The 20910-nt window shown below is 36.6% G+C and overlaps 1 protein-coding gene across 1 annotated transcript in view; it reads left to right on the top strand.

Annotated features, from left to right (window-relative positions):
* The window catches only part of DPYD (dihydropyrimidine dehydrogenase), a 796846-nt gene extending 780307 nt beyond the window's left edge, over window positions 1-16539 (top strand). The window contains exons 22-23 of the mRNA XM_012791012.3: window positions 10637-10777; window positions 15088-16539. Of these exons, the coding sequence (XP_012646466.1) occupies window positions 10637-10777; window positions 15088-15258 (312 nt within the window). The 3' untranslated portion in view covers window positions 15259-16539. The remainder of the gene's footprint in view (window positions 1-10636; window positions 10778-15087) is intronic.
* The last annotated feature ends 4371 nt before the right edge of the window (window positions 16540-20910 follow it).

Raw genomic sequence — 20910 nt, 5'->3', positions numbered from 1 at the left:
GAGAATGATGGTGTAGAGGAAACCCCAAAAGGAAGAAGTTTTGAAAATAAGTGGTCCAGGAGGTCAGAACTCTTCGCATTGTTTGTATTGTTCCATTTTGTCTCTCATATGCAACCAAAGAGACTGCAACCTCTAATAGGCAACGATTGTGATATTTATCCATATATCCATTTCTTCATTGATCCAATAATCATGAATGTGCTGCCACTATGTTCCAGTACTGTTAACAGTCCCTGGCATGACCCAGCAGAGAACAAAATCCCAGCTGTCACGGAGCTCACATTTTAGGAGGGAGAAACAAACAGTAACAAATAAATAAGTGAATACATGATATGTCAGATGTTGATAAGTGTAATGTGGAAAATAAAGCAGGATCAGAACAGAAATTACTAGAGAGATTGGTCAGGGAACATCTGCCTGATTAAATGGCATTTGGGTAAACACCTTAAAAAGCGAGGGAATGAATAATGTCGACATCTAGGGGAAGAGCATCTTATTCAGAAGGAACAGAAAGTGCAAAAAACCCTGAAATGTGAAAGTCCTTGGCAGGAAACCAGTGAGGCTTTTAGAAAGGAAAAATGATATGATCCGAATTATTTTTGTAAAGGATCTTTCTGGCCACAGTGTTGATATAATATCTTAGTGGGGCAAGGGAAACAAGGAGACCAATTGGAAGCCTATTTATGATAATAGCCCAGGCCAGGGATTGGCAGGAGGGAGAATAAATATGACATAATGTGAGAAAGTCTCGACTCTATTGTTTTAGATGAAAGAATGTGTATGAAAGTATTGTATACAGCACGGTTCTATTCAAATGTAAGAAGCCATGGTTATTGTCATTTTCATACAAATCCATGCCCTCTTGCCCATTATTTCAGACCCCATCTGGGTGGCATGGCTGTGCGGTTGTTTGGTCTCCACTGAAATTAACAGCCACGTTCCCTTTAAGAGTCATTTTCTCTCTGTGTGTGCATCAGACATTGCTTCTTGCCTTTCATTGTTTTTCCTAGCACACATACCCAGGCACGCTATGTACTTCCCTCTGCTGATTCATTATTACTTTTGTGTTTCCCCTACAGTGTTTCTTCTGTTCCTGACATACCATTTTTTCTGCTTCCCTCTTTCCTGGAGGGCCTGGGTTATCTGTTTTCGTGCTTAATATTTTCTCTGTCCACCCATCTGTTTATTTTAGCTTGTTTCTTCCCTCCTCTCTGCTGGCCTCTTTATAGATTCCTCTGTTCAATAGTTTAAACTCCATGACACCGCTTTGTTTATCCTCTCAGCTTCCACAGTATATTATTCCCCATCTGCTGCAGAAAGAGCCCCAGTGCCCCACAAAGTTAACTAAGCCCCTCTTGTCTGGACAAGTTTTTCAGTCATGCATTCAAGTTTCTAATCTACCCCATCTTCCCTGATTATGAATGTGACAATATTATTTCTAAGCAAGCCATGCACAATAGATCTCATCTTTTGTTCTTATTTCCTTTCAAATGCCTCAGATGTGATTTAATGGTCTGTTGCTTCCGAGGTAGGCAGTCTCAATATCAGTCAATCAGCAAGTATTTATCGAGTATTTGCTATGTGGCCAGCAGTGTGCTAAGGACGGTGGGAGATTCCAAAGACAAACAAGGCATCGTCAAAGGCTCAGGGTTTTTTGCGATCTCGATGTAGATGTAGCACTAACATATATTTTTTATGCACTCACTGCAAACCAGGAATTGTGAATAGAAACTATGAATACAACATGAATTTTAAAAAGAAAGAAGTCTATCCTTATGGAGCTCATAGTCTAGCAAGGGAGAAAGACACATGTTAAAAATTATTTACAGTTCAATCAAATATGTACAAAATGCTTTGGGAAAACAGAGGAGTGAAAGGGATTAGTTCTGCCTCGGGTAATTGTCGAAAGCTTCACAGAGATGGTGATATTTAAAATGTAGTTTAATAAATTAGCGTTAATTAAGCAGAGAATTAATAATAAAAGCTAATATTTATTGAGTACTTATGAGGTTTCAAGCACTGCTATGTGTTTGTGAATTAGTTCGTGTAATCTTCACCATAACCCTATGGGGTATTTTTATTATTCCTACTTTACTGAGTAAGTAATTGATAAACAGAGAGGTCAAATAACTTGCCCAAGGTCACACAGCTAAGAAGGTATCAAAGGCAAGTTTTGATTCCAAAGTGTAGCTCTAGAACTTGGGCCCATATGTACTATTCTCTGCTTTCTCTCATGAACAAAAAAGAAAAAGAAGATGGCATTTCAAGCAAATCAGCATGTTTGCAAAGCATAGCATTCAAACATACTTGTAATACTATGCAGTCACGGGACCTTAAATCTAATACACAATCCCTGCATCAAGCAAGTAGTGACACCCAAGTGGTAAACTCATTCCTTTGTTTAATAAGAATTCATGTCAAGGACAGAACTGAGAAGCAATAATGAGGAAAATAACTAGGTTTTCTTGGTCGGTCATAACAACATGATATAAAAAAGCAAGGGGGTAGACTGAGTAAACTGCTAAGAATTTCAGCCGGAGCATCAAGGGTGGTTATTCCCAATCATACATGGTGACTAGGGCTTCCTTGAGAACCAGATGTCTTTGCTTGCCAATGCACCATCCTGCTTCTCCTTGCCTCTTAGAAGCCGAAAAATGGCTGCAGAGGCCCTCAGTCCTGCCCCCAGGATTTATCCTTATAAATCTTAATCACCACCACATTTTGATTTCTGATTCATAATGACATAGCACTTACCATGTATACTGCCATATTATAGAACTACCGATTCTGTGAAGGAAACAGAAAGACAAAGCTTCCGAGAAAGAAGAGGGTAATCCAAAGCAGTGCTGGAAGGCTAAAGGGAAAGAATAAGATGAAGGAAGAAAAGGAAACCTGGCCTCCTGCAATGGGTGTGAAGGTTTCCTTCTAAAGGATGAACCAGGACCTTCTGCAGATGCCCCTGACATATTCCACAGGTTCACCTGTGCTAGAGAAAAGAAACCAAGCAATGATGTCTATAGGAGGCAGTTTTGTCTCCTCGCTGAGAGAACTGAAGTGACAGCGTGCACATTTGGCCCAGCTAAATGAGAAACGTGCTTCGTTCCCAGGCAGCGTATAACAGAGACTTGAGAGTCTGCCAAGACTTATAAAGTCCCCCGAATGCTTCCCACTTCTGTTGATATATATGAGAATGAATTCTCATTCTCTTTATGAAGCCAGGAATGTATTTCTAACGTCTTTGAATTTCTGGATAGGAAAATGAATGGTTTAGGGGCACTAGTGATGTTTTCATCTCTTCTTCCTGCTGCTTCTAGTAAGAGATGGACTGCATCTCATAAGACTGGCAAGACAGTGTTGGCAGGACACCAGTCAGCCTAATCGAGTGCTTTATTATTTCAATTGAATTGTGAAAGGAAGGAGAAAAGTACTCAGATAAAACTGTAAAACCATATTAGATACTATGGAGCATAAAGGGGAAGGTACAGAGAGAAAAATAGTGGAAGACTTGCCTAGCAATTTTCAGAAGATACTAGACAAATAGGCTGGGGACAACGTTAATATTCTCAGTTGTCTATATACCAACAAATTGCAGATGAAAATCATACAACTGAACTTTAAAAACTAAACAGAATTTTGTAAAAACGATACCTTAAATCTTGTGGGGATTTGTTGAGATGTGATTTCAGACTGGAACATGGCAATGGAAAGATGTATCTTGTTTGGAATAAATAGGTCTAATGGAGAAGAACTAGGGGAGGAGCAATATTATGTCAGAAAGACGTACACATGCATAGCAATTCACAAACCTGAAGGTGAGGCATAGAGGAAGCAGCAGGAGGAGAGTGAAATGAAAGAAAAACAGAAATGTTATCCTGGACTACATCAGAGACTGTGTAACCAGATGGTTGATATGGACAGCAAGATAGAGGAGCGACAAAAGCCTTTACAGACTTCAGATGGAAATCCTACTCCACTAAATGCGAAACATTGGAAAAATTATTGAATTTCCTTGTTGGAAATTTAATCTCACAAAAGAGAGAGAGAAGCAATGAGGGGGCTCCTTGTGTTGGCTTATTTCTTGCTCCTTTGAAATATCTACTTGAGGAAAATGGCAGCTAAAGGAATCTTGAAGGAAAGTAACCACCCCTTGTTAACTTAGAGTTCATTAGGCCAAGAAAAGGAGATCTGAGCTTAGATACTCAACTCTCCCACCTTTAGTAAATCTAATTTCAGGAAGTTCAGAGAAAACAGTAGATACAATCTCACAGTCAGCAACTCTAACCTGAAGATTGATCAAGAAGAATAAGAAGCTGACAAGTAGAAATTTGATGACATAATCATTAAGTTTCCCAAGGAGTAAAACAAAAAAAGGTTTTGCATTTAGAAAACTCTGTGTTCGAAGCTCGTATGAGAAAAGACAGATCACATTACCAATGATTAACATATAAGAGTGGCATCAAGGTTGCAGGATGGGTCAGAAGTTCAAAAGCCTCAAATGATCCAAGTTTGGAGAAAATATTAGGAAAATTAGAAATATCTTTTGTCTATTAAAACTAAAAAGGAGAAAGTGTACCCACTACTTAGAGCAGGTAGGTATACTGTTAACTTACAATTAGAGAGAAGAACTCTTCTACTCCTGTTATCATTTTAGAATCTCTATAGAGAATGCTCTTAGAACTGAAAAGTGTAGGAAAACAAATTTGAGAGTTATGGTCGAGTAGTACTCCATGGTATACATACACCACATTTTATTAATCCACTCATGTGTCGATGGGCACTTGAGTTGTTTCCACATCTTTGCAATTGTGAATTGTGCATTAAAGCCTAACTAAGATAGTTAAGGATATTGTATAAACACATGTAGCTTCATTAAATGAGTTTAAATCCAAAGTGTGCAAATTGCTACTTTAAATCCTGAGCCCACCCCATATATTAATAGAAAAACAAGACAGTGATCAGGGCCACAGATCTGTACTGAACCAACCTTGGTCCCAGCCAATTCTTACCCATCTGTCTCTCTTGCTAATAATCTCTCTGTCACCCCACCCTCTCTCACCACTTTAGTTCCAAGATTCTCACTTGCTCCTATCCCATCTCTTGGTTTACTTGCTTCTCTCACGCTCTCTGGCCAATCTACAACTTCATTTTCTGGATCATAATTTGTCTCTGCCTTCCCATCTCAGCATATTCAAGCTGAGTCCTCAGTTATCAGAGTTCTACTGAATTTAAACTCAAGACTCCCTTTCTAACTGTACAGTACTCCTCCTTATCCTAGCTCAGAGAACATTATGTAGGATATCAAGAATAAATTGCATGTTATACTTTTTTAAGTTTTGCATTCTGCTTTTTTTAAATTTCAATATATTATAGGGGTACAAATGTTTAGGTTACATATATTGTCTTTGCCCCACCCGAGTCAGAGCTTCAAGCCTATCAATCCCCCAGACAGTATGCACCGTACCCATTAGGTATGTATATACCTATCCCCTTCTCCCCCTGCATCTGCCCAAAACCCAATGAATGTTATTACTATATGTGCGCTTAAGTATTGATCAGTTAATATCAATTTGATGGTGAATACATGTGGTGCTTTTTTTTCAGTCTTATGATACTTCGCTAAGTAGAATGGGTTCCAGCTCTATCCAGGATAATACAAGAGGTGCTATATCACCATTGCTTTTTTGTGACTGAATAGTACTCCATGGTATACATATGCCACATTTTATTAATCCACTCATGGACTGATGGGCACTTGGGTTGTTTCCACATCTTTGTAATTGTGAATTGTGCTGCTATAAACATTCTAGTGCAGATGCCTTTTTTATAGAATGTCTTTTATTCCTTTGGAAAGATGCCCAATATTGGGATTGCTGGATCAAATAGCAGTTCTACTTTTAGCTCTTTGAGGTATCTCCATATTACTTTCCACAAAGGTTGTACTAGTTTGCAGTTCCACCAGCAGCGTATGAGTGTTCCTATCTCTGCATCCACACTAACATATATTGTTTGGGGACTTTTTGATAAAGGCCATTCTCACTGGAGAGAAGTGATATCTCATTGTGATTTTGATTTGCATTTCCCTGATGATTAGAGATGCTGAGCATTTTTTCATGTTTTTTGGCCATTAGTCTATCTCCTTTTGATAAGTTTCTGTTCATGTCCTTTGCCCACTTTTTAATGGGGTTGTTTGATTTTTGAAAGCACTTTTATATGAGATCACTGTACCACACTGCTGAAAAATAAATGTTGCTCCAGGTTCTTTAAAAAAGGAAAAGGCATATATGGTAGGAGTAGGAGGGAAAAGATGGAAATAGACCAGAAAGATTGAGACCTAACCCCAGAGGAATTCTACAAAGATCATTAAACTTTTGACTTGGGAGCATTAGTAAAGGAAGAAGTTATTAAGAATTAACATAAATTCAGTGAGAGCAAACCAAATTATCTAATTTCCTATTTGATAGGTTTATTAGGCAAGGAATGAACATGGTGTAAAAATATGTGACGTTGGTAATGGTACAGATAAGGAAATACTTAAGTGATCAAACAGGCGCAGCCAAATAATTTAAATGTTGGATCTCCCTAGGTTAGAAGTCACAGTGCTTACCCATAGCACACTGTCCTTGGTCCTAGCCTTTGAAGGACACTAATGCCTTTGAAAGGCACTTATTTACAGGAACTGTAAAAAGTACAGACTGTCCCCAACTTATGGGGTTCATCTTTCAATTTTTCAACTTTACAGTGGTGTGAAAATGATATGCATGCAGTAGAAAGCAGCACAATATATGCTAATCAAATGTAAAGACTTGAAACTAGAAAGAACAGTTAACATGCCACATAACAGTCACCATTTGAAGATACTACAATTGGCTTTAAAAAATAGGCCAAAACTAATACATTCAAATTAATCACAATAAATTAAGTATGAAACTTCATGGATGGGATCAAAGCCTTCTACCTCCTCACTCTTTGGCCCTAAACTTTATATCAAAGAGAAATAGTGACAGGTATATGTTTAATAAAAAAAAGACCTTTTGATTATTCCAAATATGTAATTAATTAACAAAGATGTGATTCTGGGATTCTGTAATATTTTTCACTTACATTATAATCAGATATATCCTCTATAATTTAAAGGATTTAGCATTGCTTCCTCCAAATACACATCTACACATCAATATTTCCGCTAACCAGGGATGGCTGTGACAGATTGCTCAACTTTTGTATGTCCACACCCCTGTGTGGAATAATGAATGTGGGTCCCCTAATCTCCACAGATGTGTGTCCAAGAGGGACTAGACTAGCCATATGTGCTTTACTGATTATATGCATCTTTCCACGAACTTCAAATACCATGACATATACTCAAGGGTATTCATAAGCTGGTAGTACTACCTGGAGGCTTTGGGTTTTAAACAAATGTCCATGTTTTCAGCCACATAGAATGATAATTCATTTTCTTGATACTCTTTCCCAAAATGATTTAAAATAGTTGTCATTCTTTTGTCCTCTTCAAGATAAAAAACAAATACAATTTTCTCAAAGAACTATGATGAATGAGGTGTGAATTTTTAACACCATGTGCTAATAACTTTTAGAGGCTTCAAGGATTTTGTTTTATTTGGTTTCATATTAAACAATGATGTTTTAATAAATGATAACAGCAAATATCCAATGTAAAGCAAAAGGTGTGTTTAATGTACACAGAATGTGGCCTTGTTCCTTCCAATGAAACCTCTTAGGCATATACATTATTTCTTTTGGATAAGCCTTATAAGCTTGATGACTGTCTAGGGAGTTTCCTGTTTAATCATCTTTTGAATATTACTGGTGATTTCAGTCATTATGATCTGACTCAGTGAAATAACTGTTTAGGCTTATTTATTTACTAGCTTGAAAAAATTATTTTCTATCACACACAAATACCCTTTTATAGCCAGATAGTGATCACATGCATTCATAATACTATCTTAAAATATTATTTAAAAATATCAAACATATCTAGGTACATTGACTATGATTATTTTGTACTTAAAATGCTCATTTTAATAAAAATGTTCAGTAAAGTTGCTATTACCCCACCCAACCATGTGCCTACTACTATACTATATGTTTAATGTGTAGATATGCAAAAGATATATTTATTTCAACAAATATTTAAGTACCCATTATGTTTCAATAATCTTCAGGAACAAAATACACCACATGAGTTACAAAGATGAATAAGCCTACTAGCAGACTGCAACGTAGGAAGCCAAATGTAGAAAATATCCATAACACGAAATAAAATTTTCTAAATAGAGAATAAGAATGAGTCAGCATAGCATAGTGCTGATGATCACGGTATCTGAAGTCAGGCAACACTGGTCTGAATCTCTGCTTCATCATTTACTTAATCTTCTACCTTAAATCTTATTCGCCTCATTATCTATAAAATGCATGAGATGTAAGTGAGAAAATGTTTAAAAACTATGGCACTGGCCTGAGATATAGTAAGTATTCAAAAGTTATCTGTTACCATTAGTTTCACATAATAGACAAAATACCATAGGCCATCAGGACATAAAATAAAAAAGAGGATGTTGGGGGGTGGGGAGAGGAAAAGGAGGGGGCAAAAAGGAGGGTGGTGAGGGAAGAAATGAAAGGGGAAGAGAGAGAGATCATATCTTCACATTAGGAAGATATGGTTAGGAAAGGAGAAAGAAGGATTGAGAAAATCTTCCTTAATTGGTGGCATTTGAGCTGTCTTTAGACGATGCATAGGATTTTTCAAAGTGGAGATAGGAAGGAAGGGTATTTCAGACAAATGACTCAACATAAAATTAGGGCTCAGATAGGTCAATGGAAAGGTGTGTCATTCAGTGTAGCTGAGGTGCATAGTGTTTGGAAGTGGGAATTAAGATAGAAAAAGGCACGTTGGCAGAAAGCGGTAAAGGCCAGCCTGGTGAGCCTGTACTTAATTTAATAGATTTTTGTATAAGGTAGTGAGAAATTTAGTCTGTGCCTTACAGCCTAGATTAAGATGACAATATTGCAGAGTAGAGTGAGAAAGGAAGAAGGTGAGGATGGAACTTATCAAAGGAGGCTTTTACAACTGTAATAAAAATAATGAGAAATTAATTAATAATGGTTAAAGATGGTAGTAGACATGGAAAGAGGATTCGAAAGATATCACAGATCCAGAACTCAGAAGACTTGACAAGAGATGTGATATTGGAGCAAGGATAAATTGGAGTGAAACATAACTATGGAATCCCAAATCTCCACGATTGAAAAAATCCTAATGCTGTTTACAAAACTAAGGAAACACAAAGGAAGACCCAGTTTTGTGTTGATGTTAAGTTCGGTGAGTGGTGAATTTGCAGTACCAATTCCTAGTCACAGAGCTCATCGTGAAGCTGATAAATGTAGATCTCGAGTTTGTGAGAGCAATTCAGAATGGAGATATTGATTTAGACATCAAGTGCCTACCTACAAAGAGTCTTCGGTAAAGTTGAAATTATAACTTCAATACATTGAAAAGAAACTACGGAAGACAGTATTGGAAGTTTTCTATCATCTTACTACTTGAGAGATACATAAATGTGCTGAATAAAAATGTAAACTTTGTCTCAGTTTGAAAGCTCATGGTAATAAGCATATTGTCTTTTAGAGCTCAAATAGGAAAAAAAGTAAAGAAAGATAACCATGATCATGAAAAGAAGAGCAGAAAATAAAATACCAAAGAGAATATGGAAGGATGATTTTAAGTAAGAGTCAAACCTCCTTGAACATGGACCTTGAATTTAAACAAAAGACTCGTTTTAATAGTTAAAAAGAAAAGCAAAAATCTTGACAGCATACTAATTTGACAAACATTGTTACATTCTTCTGTTTTGTTTTATGAAGCAAAGTCTTTCTTACTGTTGATGAAACATCCTCTGTGTTTCACATATTAAACACACTTCCAATTAATGTGAAGAACAAAGCCATGTGTAACCACATGAAAGATCTTCAGTGGTGAATGAAGAAAATTCTAGTTCTTTAAAAGTAAAAGAGCATCTGATTTAACTATTGGATCAACCTTATTAATTAACATAAATTAGAATTTTTAAATAATGAAATATACTCTTCAAAACACGTCAGGTGAGTGTGCTATCAAAGCTTTTTTCTAAATGAAAATCTAGAATCCAAATACAGTGATGTAAATGCATAGCATTCACATTTTTATTCCCCTCATTCTTAGCAATCTAAAGTTTTCTAGTGTAAGTGCATTACCCTTTGTCACTTTACATTACTTTTGAATCCTTCAAGGTCCAAACGTGAGAAAAAGAAAGCTGCAACAACTCAAAAGGGTGTCATTTCTTCTTTCTGTCCACAGAAACACTGTTTTCAATTATACAGTAGAAAACCTATTGAATGCAATTAATTAGGTCTCGGATTTCCACGTCAGGCATGCATATTGCCCATCTTTCAGAAGACAGAAATATTTAAGCTATAATTATCATGGAAAGCTTATCTATAACTACAGTACCCAAAGTCTTCTCTGTTAACATAATGCAACATTATATAAAAACAGGGAAATGTGGACTGATGTTAGTTATAACATGGGAATGTTTTAAAAATGAACACCATAAGTAATTCAGTGCCTATCTTTTAGGAGGTAATAGGGAAAGCACTGCAGTACCTTGGAACATTTGGTGAATTGAGCAACGTGGAGCAAGTTGTGGCTATGATCGATGAAGAAATGTGTATCAACTGTGGTAAATGCTACATGACCTGTAATGACTCTGGCTACCAGGTAAGAATCCTGCTGGAATTAGGATGCTGTGAGGCATGTTTCTTCTGACTGTTGTGGCAGAAAGCTTCTTGTGTTGCTAAGTGTACAATTCAAACCAGATGTGCCAAGTATTGCTCTTCTTGGCCGGGTGTGGTGGCTCACGCCTGTAATCCTAGCACTCTGGGAAGCCGAGGCGGGCGGATTGCTGAAGGTCAGGAGTTCGAAACCAGCTGGAGCAAGAGCGAGACCCTGTCCCTTCTATAAATAGAAAGAAATTAATTGGCCAACTAATATATATAGAAAAAGTTAGCCAGGCATGGTGGCGCATGCCTGTAGTCCCAGCTACTCGGGAGGCTGAGGCAGAAGGATTGCTTGAGCCCAGGAGTTTGAGGTTGCTGTGAGCTAGGCTGATACCATGGCACTCACCCTAGCCTGGGCAACAAAGCGAGACTCTGTCTCAAAAAAACAAAACAAAACAAAACAAAAAAACAAGTATTGCTCTTCTTCAGGGGCTTATCTTTCTGTCCTCTTACTCTTATAGTATAATATATTTTTATTTCTTTATTTTTTTCCAGCATATTATGGGGATACAAATGTTAAGGTTACGTATATTGCCCATACCCCCTGTCCCCCCTCGAGTCATAGCCTCAAGCGTGTCCATGCCCCAGTCGGTGCGCATCACATTCATTGTGTATGTATATACCCATCCCCTCCCCTCAATGCACAGTATTACTTTAATATCATTTCATCACCCATAAAATTGGAGGGAGAAATCCAACCAAAAAGAAAAATTCACACAAAATTATAGACATTAAGAGAACATTACACTTTAATACAGAGGGAAGGAAAAAGAACTACCATTTATTGCCATTACCATAAAAGGACAGGATTCCTTCTGCCAAAAGAGAATTCTCTTCCATTCAATATTGATTGGGCTTTTACTACAGGAAGAAAGAAAAAGCACTTTCCTACGAGTTGTACAGATTGGTCCCAGGAATTCCTTTGTAGCTGGAAAAGCCAACAAAATGTGTTCCTGCCTCAAGAAGTGAGGCATAGGTACTTTCCAGCTCCTAAGCCCTCAGCTGAAAGAGTCTGCAATGGGGCAAAAAGAGAAAAATTGGGAATTCAGCTCCTTCAATGTGGGATATTTTCTTGAAAGCACATTCTGTGAATTTCTCTTTAACTTCTAATTTCCTTCTTCATTTACCTCCCGTATAGTCTGCTATTTTTAATCAAGCTTGACATACCTATGACCTTTGAATTGGCTGAATTTTAGAAATGAATAATAAAAAAGTGATTATAAAATATCTTTAAACGTAAGTTTTTCTTAAAGGCCTGATTCATTGTGAAAGTAAGAATTTTTGAAGATATGGAATTTAGAGAAAGCAAATTTTAAAATTTGCTGAAAACAACTAAATAATTAGAAATTGCTAAAAACTACAGAAATTATTTTCATTACATTTTTCAAGCTATAAAGAGATATAATAAAGTAAGATAAGATCCTGTTAAGAAACTATCAATGGAACTTTCTACGTAAATAATAAAATTCCCCATATTTGAAAAGAAGTTTGTTCACTTTATTCAACCTAGGACAGTCCCAAGTTATTCATGGCTGGATGCATATACTAATGATAGACAAATTCTAGTTTTAAAAAAAAAAAATCTCTTATAAAAAAAAATTTCTCCTTAATTTCACATTAGTTTTACACCAAATTTTTACCCAATTTATCACTTTTTTCCCCAGCTGAAAGGTGTCTCTAACAATTATTTTGAAAATACTAATCATATCACATTCACTTTCATCTTACTAATTAACTAATCAGAGTTAAGTCAAGAAGTCATATAACTATCATAGCATCAGAGTTCTAATATATCTTAAATCTTAGAACTTACAGCTCCCGCCTTACAATTCTAGCCTTGGTAAAACGTCAATAAAAATGGTCTTATTAATGAGAAAAAAAATCACAGTTATGTATTAAAAAAGATTTAGAAAATCTTTCTTTGGTTCTTCTGTCACAAAAGATTAAAAAAAAAGAAAAGAAAATCAAAATCTCCAACTGAATGTACGGTTTTATATGTTTGCAAGTTTGCAAATTTTCAAAGTGTAAAATCTCTAAATATCAATAGTGTTTGAGTTTTTATCAGTTACTTCATTGGGTTTCTGTTTATATAAAAGGGTATATAAGGCAGAGAAATAACTTTTACTCCTCCAAATGGCAATCTGAAATGTTGTTTTATAAAACACACCTCGTGGTTTGCTATAGCTATAGGTCTCGTCAAAATATATGGTTGTTTCCTTAAAGATTAGACCTTTTTTATATACTAAGAAATCTATCATGATGTTCTCTGAAAAGACTATTTTTGTTTTTATGTACATAAAAGAGGAAAGACAAAATTACACGTGGCTTCATTTGTGGGGGAATTTTTTAAACAACAACAAATGTATATATAGAATTGAAATGTAACAAAGGTGTGAAACAGGAAAAAAATCAGAATCATGAAATTATTTGAAAATGTAAGATTTGCAGATCTGGCCTCAAGGAGTAACTTGCAGGGGTTGAAGGAACTTCATGTCCCTCATAATTTCTCTCTACCCCCACCCAGTCACTTCAAATTAATACAGTCTGAGTAAAAAAATTGTTCTTGGTCTGCAAGTGAGACTGCCAGGCAAGACTCTACCTCTACCACCTGCCCCCAACATAGCTGCCCTGAAGTCCATTCCAGATAGAAATCCTGTAGTTCCATTGAGGTATTGCTGATATTTTCACTGTTGGAATGTTTCTCTTTAATGGGAAAATAGTCATTATATCTTTCTTTTTAATCCCAATTCTAAATTTCACACTGTATATTTTTATTGTTTGTTCTAGATTGCTTCATGTTAAAAAGGAAGGAAGGGGGAAAGGAGGGAAGGCAGGCAGGAAGGAAATTATTGAATTTCTCAAAATCCTGAGCAGTTTCTGAGCTGGATCCCTAGCCTGGTTCTCTTTTTTTTAATTATTATTATTATTATTTTATTTTTAAGGTAATATTTATTACATGAAATTAGGCATTTTTTTATTACAGGAAATTATGAGAGTACAAACATTTTGGTTACATTTTATATCTTTGCCTCTTCCTGGCAAAGGTTAGAGGCATGCCCTTCCTCTCTACAATGCTCACCACATCCCTCGGTTGTGAGTCTACCCCCCCAAACCCCTAATCCCTAGAGAATATTACTACCATGTGAGCACCATAGTGTTGATCAGTCAGTACCAATTTGATGGCGAGTACATGTGGAGCCCATTCTTCCGATTTTGTGTCACCTCACTTCAGATAATGGGCTCAAGCTCAATCCAGGAAAATATAAGGGGTTAGCTCACTGTCATTTCTTATAATTGAGTAATATTCCATTGTAAAAATTTTAATAATCCACTCATGAATTGATGGGTATTTTGGTTGTTCCCACATCCTTGCAATAGTGAATTGTGCTGCCATAAACATTCAGGTGCAGATGTCTTTATTATAGAATGACTTTTGTTCCTTTGGGTAGATGCCTAATAGTGCTATTGCTGGATCGAATGGTATTTCTATTTTTAGCTCTTTGAGGTATCTCCAAATTCTTTTCCACAGAGGTTGCACTAATTTGCAGTCCCATGGCCCTGGTTCTCTTGACTCAGTAGTGTCAGGGCCAGGACAGGATGCCAGGTGTTCTGGCTCTCCATTCGGTGCTCTGTCCCGCTTGTGGTGGGACAATCCCTAGAATCGTCTTGGAAATCCTCAAAATTCAAAGCTGACTCTTAAGCTAATTTTTTTCTACTGCTTTCCTCATAAAACTGTATGCATTATTTGAAATCCAAATAAGTGCATTCATTGCCTCATCTGACAGTAACACTTTTCCACTGTCAAGAACAACGAATGTGAGGAGGAAAAGGAAAATGTGTGAAAGCTCCCCGACATCCTTAGGTAGAAGACACCCAAGACCTGAGCTTTGCTCAGAACAAAGAAAACTGAAGAGTTACTAGGTTATGAAATATTTTCCTCACACAATGAAGAAAAATACCTCTAAGGCATTTTAAACATGTTTCTAATTTAAAAGTATTTCTCTCTCTCTCTCTCTCTCTCTCTCTCTCTCTCTCTCTCTCTCTCTCTCTCTCTCTCTCTCTCTCTCCCTCTCTCTCTGTCTCTCCTCTTTCTCTTCTGTCAGCTCAACTGTTGCTATAGTTGCACCATAGTGCAGGATGCAGCTGTCTCAGAGTCAACTGCATTGCAGTGGAGAAAAATGTTGATGCTAACATAGGGGCATTCTTGACCTTTGTGTGCAGTGACATCAGATCCTTTATTTCTGTTTGCAGGCTATACAGTTTCATCCAGAAACCCACCTGCCCACCATTACCGATGCTTGTACAGGCTGTACTCTGTGTCTCAGTGTCTGTCCTATTATCGACTGCATCAAAATGGTTTCCAGGACAACACCTTATGAACCAAAGAGAGGCTTACCCTTAGCTGTGAATCCGGTGTGCTAAGGTGATTTGTGAAGCAGTTTCTGTGAACTTTGATGTCACCTACATATGCTTATCTTTTAAAATTGTGATCTTTGTGTCTAGCTCATTTCAAATTAAAATGAATATATAATTTCTAAATAAATTTCTAATTAAAATATATGATTTTTAAATAAATTTCTAAATTTAAAAAGATGTCCAATGGCCAGTTACCATTCAATTAATGGTCATAAAATAGAATAATTCTTTTCTGAGGATAGCTGTTAAATAACTGTGTAGCAGTTAATTGGATGTTCACCATCAGTTGTCTGTTGTGAAAAATTAACATTTTCGTGGCAATTAGTGTGACAAATTCCAAATTGCCCTATGCTGTGCTCCATCTTTGATTTCTAATTGTAAGTGAAATTAAGTATTTTGGAACAAAGTACACTTTAACACATAAGAAAATTTTTCTAGGGAAACATTTTATAATTAAAAATTACCTTTAATTTTGATACTGTTTCTAAGAAAATGTAATTAGTTCCGTATAGTACAAATGAAGAAAGTCAAATAATTATTTGCTATGACAGAAAATAAAGCCTAAAATAAGGCTTGTAGAACTGTATTAAGTAAGGGCCCCCCCCCAAATAGCTGCTTTTTGGTGTTGGATACTGAAAGTGAGAATATTTCCTAACTAAATGCTGTTCACCACTCATGCTTAAGACAGGTGTCCAAACTCTTCACCAATGAGCCAACATGACATTCTCCTTTAAATATTTAAACTATGTTCTTAACAAAATAAGGTGTTAGGATGGAGCTCTGGTTAAAGGCAATTCTTTGCTGTTCACAGATCTGCTCTGTCTGCTTTTAATAGTAACCTTCATGATTATAGCAATTAATGTTTGAACAAAGCCCAAATTACACAGCGCTGAGTCATGTGCTTCATTATTCAAGAATGAAAAATATAGTATTGATTATATATATTAAATGTGCACAATCAGTTTGACTACTCTCTATTTTAGTGTTTATGTTTAATCTCAAAAGTAATGGAATAAAAATGAAATATATATTTTCTGTTATTGCTAATATTTTTATACTTCTCTATTTTCATAATCAGTAATAAGATCATATAAATTCATTTATCTCTTTTATATGGCATATTTTAATATGAATCTATAAGTAAAGTAATAATCTGTGGCATATTCTATGACAAATGCAAGATCTAGAAAAATAAAATGTTTTCTTATGCACTTTTAGAAATGCATATTTACCATGAAATCTGTATGATTGAATAACATCAAATAAAATTTCATAAATCCTTTCAAACATGGTCTTTTGCTGCCTCTTTTGAAAATGCAACCTCATGTCAACCATTTAGATTTTGAAGTAGAGCAGTTTTTGTTAGTCCTACGGGGAATTCCATCCAAATGTATATATAACGCTAGTTCAGGTCTAATGAGGGTGATGACAGTGTAGTTATTCTAATGTTTCACTTCCTGTTCCTCTTACCCAACTTTACCTACTGGATGAGATTCTACTCTGCTAAAATACATCTTTTACCAAGAACAGGCCAGGTGTCTTACAATGGCCCGTGAGCCGGGTCAAATGGGAAATGGCAGCCAGCCAACCTTGGAGGTGCCAGCCTCACTGTAAGAAGCACACCTGTCACTTAACATTACTCCTTAGGGAGCTGTGTGATATTGATGACTCATAAACTGACTCCCTTTGCACCCTAGGGGAATGATGGGGAATTTTAACTTTGGGAGTTGGTAACATTTAGAAAAGAATTCCAGTTCTCTAGGAAAGACATTTGCCAGGGCTAAATGGATGCTGCCATAAAGTATTACCCTCTACCTCAATCCTATGAGAGCTTTTCTTTTTTCTTTCTTTCTTTTTTTTTTTTTTTTATTTCGGCATACCATGAAGGTACAAATTGCAAGGTTTCGATAAATGCCCCTCCCCCCTCACAAGTCTGAGCCTCCAGCATGACCGTCCCCCAGATGGTGCACATCTCACTCATTATGTATGTATATACCCGCCCCCCCACCCCTCCAACCTGCCCAATACCCAATTACTGTAGTACCTATGTGACCATTTAGGTGCTGCTCAGTTAATACCAGTTTGCTGGTGAGCTTTTCAATCTGAGAGTTCAAGCTTTCTGGGAATATTATGAAAGCTATCTCATGCATATATGCCTGAGTCCTCATCAAGATACTAATTGTCAGGGAGAAATACTCTTCCTAGAGATTAAAGGAAAAAGCATGATATTTGCATCCTTTTCTGAGAAAAAAAGGACACAATGCTTTAGCCCTTTTCTTGAGCTACTTTGGGGAACTGCAAGTGACGAGAGCCTTGAGTTAGGCCATGGCAATCCATGATTTTACACAAGTTTTTCCCTTACACACATTTCTTTCTGTTTTCACTTTCTACTTTCTACTAGGAAGGTTTTCTTATCCATGTTGTTTGTAGAAAATATAACTCAATTTTACGTGTGTGACTTACAGAGAGACTCAGAATAAAGAAGATCAAAAATCACATTATTTCATCTAGCAAGACAGTATGAGCCCTTGATCCTAAGACACACATTCTCCTGGATCCTTGCCTCCAGACATGAGTGGGGACATAGGACCAGACCAGAGAACCTGGTTAGCGAACATTTCCTACTGAATGTCTAAGAAGTTATAGTAAATGTTCTGCATATATGATAGTTACTTGTATGTGTCAACTTGGCTGGGACACAATACAAAGATATTTGTTCAAACATTATTCTGGATGATTTGGGGAGGGTATTTTTGGATGAAATTTGCATTTAAGTTAATGGACTCTGAGTAGAGCAAGTTGCCCTCCATAAAGTGGGTAGGCCTCATCCTATCAGTGGAAGGCCTGATTAGAACAAAGGGTGATGTCCGTCAAGCAGGAGGGAATTCCCCAGTAGACTGCATTCAGACTTTATCTGCAACATTGGCTCTTTATGATTCTGCATCAGACTGCCTCTGGACTCAAACTATAACTCTTTCGGAAGTCTCTGGCCCACTGGCCTACTCAATCAAATTTTAGACTCATGATTTTTTGCATTAAAATTAAATTAATCCTATCAGTTATGTTTCTGTGGACAATTCTGACTAATACAACATATATTGTCTCATTTGAATATTATAATAATCAAAGGCAGTTACTATTGTTTTTCCCATCTAATAAATGAGGACATAGGTGCCTAAAGAGTTTGAGTCACTTGTCCCAGGTCACATGCTAATTAGGTATGCTTCTAGGTATGCCCTTTGTTATGTCTGATATGCCATCTGCTCCCCCCACCCCCTTGGTTCATCCAGCCATTTATTCATTCAGCAAATATTTATCAAACAACTAGCATGTACCCAGTACTGGACAAAGGGCTGATGATATGAATTCAAATGATGAATGCCCCCTGTCTTAGTCTGTTAGAGCTACTATAACAAAATACCATGAACTATGTAGCTTATAAACAGCAAAAGTTTATTTCTCACAATTCTGGAGGCTGAGAATTCCAAGATCAAGGCGACAACAGATTTGGTGTCTGGTGAAGGCCCACTTTCTGGCTCACAGAGGGTACCTTCTCTGTGTGTCCTCACATGCTGGAAGGGGCCATTGAGCTCCCTCAGGCCTATTTATAAGGGCACTAATCTCATTAAGGAGGGCTCCACCCTCATGATCTAAAAAAAAGTCCCACCTCCTAAGACTATCACTTTGTAAATTAGAATTACAACATCATCAATTTTAGGGAGACACACATATTTAAACCATGGCACTCTATAACTTCAAGGTGCTTACAATCTATAGGGGAAATGGGCATGTAGCAACTTTATTAATACATCACATGCAGTGAGTGCTAGGAAAGCATACTGTCTTGCCAAGGTGACAAGTAAGCCAAGTTTTGAGCTCATAAAATAATTTCCTAAAGAGGTAATGAGAGAAAGACATCTCAAGCAGAGAATATAAGAGAGAAATCACAGAGGTGTGAAAAGCCTGGAATGTGCAGAAAACCACAAGAGCCTGGAATTAGCTAGGACAAAAGGAACATGTGGTAGGAGGTAAGGCATACAGAAAGAGAGAGACACACACATAGGTTTGGATCATATTAGAATCCTTTAAAGAATCATAATCAGCACTTTGTTCATCCATTCATTCAAAAACATTAAGTACCCTCCTTATGCCAGGCACTTCCCAGTTGATGATAATTCAGCTATGAACAAGACAAACATGGTTCCTGCCTTTTTGAGCTTGCATCTTAGTGGGTGATACAAAAATTAAGCTAATAAACCACAAATTATGGTAATTGTTCTGGCAGTAACAGCAAGGGCCCAAGACGGAGATGAGGAGGGCATTCACTCATAGGATGGGGTAGGTAAGTCCTGATGGATGGGAAGAAGCCAACCACATGAAGAACAGAGAAGAGTGTGTTCCAGAAGTAAAACAGCAAGTGTACATGTCAAGATATTAGAAAGAGCCTGAGTTATTCAAATTATTAAAAAGGTAAATTGAAGTAAGGTAGTAAAAGGCATTATCTAAAATCCATAGGAACCATGGCCTAGATGCCGTCTCCAAGATGTTCTTTGAGATTTCTTCTCCCCTCCCACTCCAACAGTTGCAATCACCTCTTCTGTATAGATAATGCCAACATCTATGCCTCCAAGTTGGACTTCTATCCACGTACCTGGGCACTTGCTGTATTTAAATATTTGAAACTCAGATTCCAAAATCAAAATAGTTATTTCCCTTACATTTTTTGTTCCCTACCCACACCCAGTGAGTTACCATATCTAACAATTTTACCCCTAAAACATTTCCCAAGAATTTCTCCAGTTTTCCATTGTACAAACTGCCATGATTCATTCCTCCATTATGTATTATCCAGCTCTTATGATAACATCTCACTCTTACCCATTCAAGCACTGTCCTAGATTACTTGCTTTAATGCATATCCCATCATATTCTTCCACCATTATAAAACCCTCAAGATTTCTCCATGTATTAACAAATTAAAATGGAATTTCAGACCCTCCAAGTGAGGCTGCCTGTTACCATTCCAACAGTATGTGATCTTGTGTATCCCTGGGCTCTAACCAAAGCTGAAGGATAAGTACAATATTTGCAGTTTGATATCCTGCTGTCACTTAATTGTTTGTGACCTCAGACAACCAAACCTCAACTTCTTAGTCTGTAAACATGGTATTAAAATAGTTTGTACCTCCTAATGCTATTGTGAGAATGAAACGAGATAGTGACTGTCACTGAATAAGTATTTAATTATCTTTTCTTCATTATTTAGAAACATCCTATAATGAAACACTTCAAAAAACAAAGAAATGTTTTGAATACAAATCACATTCTGTCTCTTCTCTTATACATTGTCATTTTAAGGTCAAAATGTTTATACCAGAACTAGTTGTAAATATTACCTGTCCCTTCATTAATAATGGGTTAAATAAAATCTTGAATATGCGTTCACTTTTTAAAAAGTTTATATCACAGCTCATCTAATCAGGTTAGACTTTATAACAAATAGAGAATTTCAATAAAAAACATTTGGTAACTAAGATGTTATCTAATATTGTCTTATGAGACCATCAAAGGTTTATCTTATATTAAATACTCATGTGAGAGCTTTGCCACTTCAATAAAGTAACTTAAAAATCCATGCTGACTTCGTGTAATGTTAAG

This window comes from Microcebus murinus, chromosome 2, assembly GCF_040939455.1.
Source record: "Microcebus murinus isolate Inina chromosome 2, M.murinus_Inina_mat1.0, whole genome shotgun sequence".
NCBI classification, from domain to species: Eukaryota; Metazoa; Chordata; class Mammalia; order Primates; family Cheirogaleidae; genus Microcebus; species Microcebus murinus.
This window is presented reverse-complemented; position numbering and strand designations above follow the sequence as displayed.